We start from the raw sequence: 1022 nt of genomic DNA on the forward strand, positions 1-1022 counted from the left end.
TTGCCATGCTTGGTCCCTTCCTTCTTTCTCTCTTCCCTCCAAGATAGACACCTGGGATTTCCAGACGTGTGTGAGTGGTGGAAAGTAATTCAAAACATTTTTAAATGTTACTTTTTTAATATATATTTTTTATTTATCTCAGAGAGGAAAGGAGAGGGAGAGAGAGATAGAAACATCAATGATAAGAGAATCACTGATCTGCTGCCTCCTGCACACCCCCTACTGGGGATGGAGCCCACAACTCTGTGCATGTGCCCTTGACTGGAATCGAACCTGGGACCTTTCAGTCCGCAGGTTGATGCTCTATCCGTTGAGCCAAACCAGTTGGGGCTTAAATGTTACTCTTGATTAACAAATCAAAATGGTTTACTGGTTTTTGTCTCCTATTCTTTGGGAGATTCGTTAAAATTACTGATTTGTCAAACTTTTTTTCTGGGCTCCTACCATGTGTCAGGCTCTGTACTGGGCTCCGAGATTGCAATGATTGACATGTCTCCTGCCCTAATAAAATGGGAGAGATAGAAATCACAAATAAGTGCAATTCAGAGAGAGAAGGGTTTAGTAATTATGAACAAAGTGCTGTGGGAGACAGTGGAAGCTGGAAAAAAGTGATCCCACCACTTTTTGAAAATGACGGGCGCTGGAGCCTGCACATCCACGAGCACTTCCAGAGGTTCCCCCACAGCTTCGCTTAGATGCCCCCAGCAGGGAACTCCACCAGAGAACTCGAATGGTGGGTAGTAACATTTTTTGTGTTACTTCGGCCACCCCGCCTCCCTCACATCCCTTTTATCTTGGCTGCGCCTACAACTCCCAGAACGCAGCGCGGGGTGGAGGCGGAACCAGCTGGCCGAGCCGAGGTCTGCGATTGGTTATGAGTGCTGGGCCAATTGGAGGAGTCGGTGTTAGGAGGCCCAGGAGACCCGGTCCGGGAGGGAGGAAGGTGGCAAGATGGTGTTGGAAAGCACTATGGTTTGGTGAGTAACAACTTAGGGGTTTCGTGAGGGGCGGGGCTGGGTCGG

The 1022-nt window shown here is 48.5% G+C and overlaps 1 protein-coding gene across 4 annotated transcripts in view; it reads left to right on the forward strand.

The window, feature by feature from the left end:
• Nucleotides 1-872: 872 nt before the first annotated feature.
• Nucleotides 873-1022, forward strand: part of PSMD4 (proteasome 26S subunit, non-ATPase 4) — a 14446-nt gene continuing 14296 nt past the window's right edge. For 3 of the 4 annotated variants that reach the window (XM_015558756.1, XM_015558757.1, XM_015558759.1), the window contains exon 1: nucleotides 873-977. In XM_015558756.1, the coding sequence (XP_015414242.1) occupies nucleotides 952-977 (26 nt within the window). In that variant the 5' untranslated portion in view covers nucleotides 873-951. The remainder of the gene's footprint in view (nucleotides 978-1022) is intronic. The other variant, XM_015558758.1, reaches the window with a different exon arrangement.

This window comes from Myotis davidii, unplaced genomic scaffold, assembly GCF_000327345.1.
Source record: "Myotis davidii unplaced genomic scaffold, ASM32734v1 scaffold653, whole genome shotgun sequence".
Lineage (NCBI taxonomy): Eukaryota > Metazoa > Chordata > Mammalia > Chiroptera > Vespertilionidae > Myotis > Myotis davidii.